This window comes from Bubalus kerabau, chromosome 4 (genome assembly GCF_029407905.1).
Source record: "Bubalus kerabau isolate K-KA32 ecotype Philippines breed swamp buffalo chromosome 4, PCC_UOA_SB_1v2, whole genome shotgun sequence".
In the NCBI taxonomy this organism is placed as follows: domain Eukaryota; kingdom Metazoa; phylum Chordata; class Mammalia; order Artiodactyla; family Bovidae; genus Bubalus; species Bubalus kerabau.
In genome coordinates this window covers 173,836,460-173,838,292 of record NC_073627.1, presented here as the reverse complement: position 1 = coordinate 173,838,292, position 1,833 = coordinate 173,836,460, and the positions used below count along the sequence as shown (strand labels likewise).

General features: G+C 42.8%; 1 protein-coding gene across 1 annotated transcript; it reads left to right on the top strand.

Annotated features, from left to right (window-relative positions):
- The first annotated feature begins 1,095 nt into the window (after positions 1 to 1,095).
- Positions 1,096 to 1,615, top strand: LOC129650697 (cytochrome c oxidase subunit 7A2, mitochondrial-like). Its single transcript, XM_055579459.1, has one exon. The coding sequence runs from the start codon at positions 1,199 to 1,201 to the stop codon at positions 1,448 to 1,450; it is 252 nt and encodes an 83-aa protein (XP_055435434.1). The 5' UTR covers positions 1,096 to 1,198; the 3' UTR covers positions 1,451 to 1,615.
- Positions 1,616 to 1,833: the final 218 nt, after the last annotated feature.

Genomic DNA, 1,833 nt, shown 5'->3' with positions numbered 1-1,833 from the left:
ACTGATATGGAGTGTATTATGAATTCAGTTCAGTTCAGTTGTGCCCGACTCTTTGTGACCCCATGGACTGCAGCACTCCAGACCTCCCTGTCCATCAGCAACTCCTGGAATTTACCAAAACTCATGTCCATTGAGTCGGTGATGCCATCCAACCATCTCATCCTGTGTCGTCCCCTTCTCTTCCTGCCTTCAGTCTTTCCCAGCATCGGGGTCTTTTCAAATGAGTCAGCTCTTTGCATTAGGTGACCAAAGTATCATGAATTAAAACTGATCATTTGAGAATATTTATTTTAAAACAACAGGAATAAATCCATTACATTGTAATGGGTTAACACAAACAACATATTTTTATGAAAGTATTTTTCAAAAGGGCTTCCTTGATATCTCAGTTGGTAAATAATCCATCTGCAATGCAGGAGACCCCAGTTCGATTCCTGGGTTGGGAAGATTCACCAGAGAAGAGATAGGCTACCCACTCCAGTATTCTTGGGCCTCCCTCATGGCTCAGCTAGTAGAGAATCCACCTGCAATGTGGGAGACCTGGATTCAATCCCTGGGTTAGGAAGATCCCCTGAAGAAGGGAACAGCTACCCACTCCAGTATTCTGGCTTGGAGAATTTCATGCATTGTAGTCCATGGGGTTGCAAAGAGCAAAAACAAAAATAACTTACTGTGAAAAGTCGCACTTTTTTTTTTTTTCATTTTGGAGATCTCTTTAATGTTTGGCTTAAGAAAAGCCAAAAGTTTTTCAGGTCTGCTTCTGCATTCAACTTGCTGCCTCTGGAAAACTCCACTGTGCACTTGTGAGAGGATGAGTGTGAAAAATTTCTATAATATCGCAGTATCACTATGAAAATAGTCTTGGCCTCATGGACTCCTTGAAAGGGTCCAAGGGACCCCTAAGGATCCCCAGACTACACTTTGAGAATCACTGCTAAGCGTATTTCATAATACATGTTCTACAGACAGCAGGGAAAATAAATCAAAGGATTTATTTTTCTTTTTTCAAAAGAGATTTACAGTTTTATCCCATTAGGATAAATCCTTTTATTCTAGGATGCCATTGGTAGAGAAATTGGCAGGCACATTCTCATTAAATGATTAAAATACCATCAAGAAGGTAGTTCCGGTTCCAGCGTGGGGCATTCTCGTTGCTGGTGGTCAGTTGTTGCGGTTGGTGGGTAGTAACTGAGCCAAGATGCTACGGAATCTTCTGGCTCTCCGTCAGATTGCTAAGAGGACCATAAATACTTCTTCACGCAGGCAGTTTGAAAATAAGGTTCCAGAGAAACAAAAGCTGTTTCAGGAGGATAATGGAATTCCAGTGCATCTGAAGGGTGGGATGGCTGATGCCCTCCTGTATAGAGCCACCATGGTTCTTACAGTTGGTGGAACGGCATATGCCATGTATGAACTGGCTGTGGCTTCATTTCCCAAGAAGCAGGATTGACTTGAGTTTATCCTCCCAGCAATCAGTTGGTTCAATTCCATTCAGCTGTCTGTGGACCAGTAATCTGATACATAACTGAGTTCTTTGGGGATCAATATTTATTGACTTGTATTAGCTGCCACCAATAAAGCAGTCTTTACCATGAAAAAAAATAAATAAATAAAATACCATCAGTTCAGTTCAGTAGCTCAGTCGTGTCCAACTCTTTGCGACCCCATGGACTGTAGCCTACCATGCTCCTCCATCCATGGGATTTTCCAGGCAAGAGTACTGGAGTGGGTTGCCATTTCCTGCTCCAGAGGATCTTCCTGACCCAGGGATAGAATCCAGCTCTCCCACATTGTAGGCAGACATTGTGACTTTACTGTCTGAGCCACCAGGGA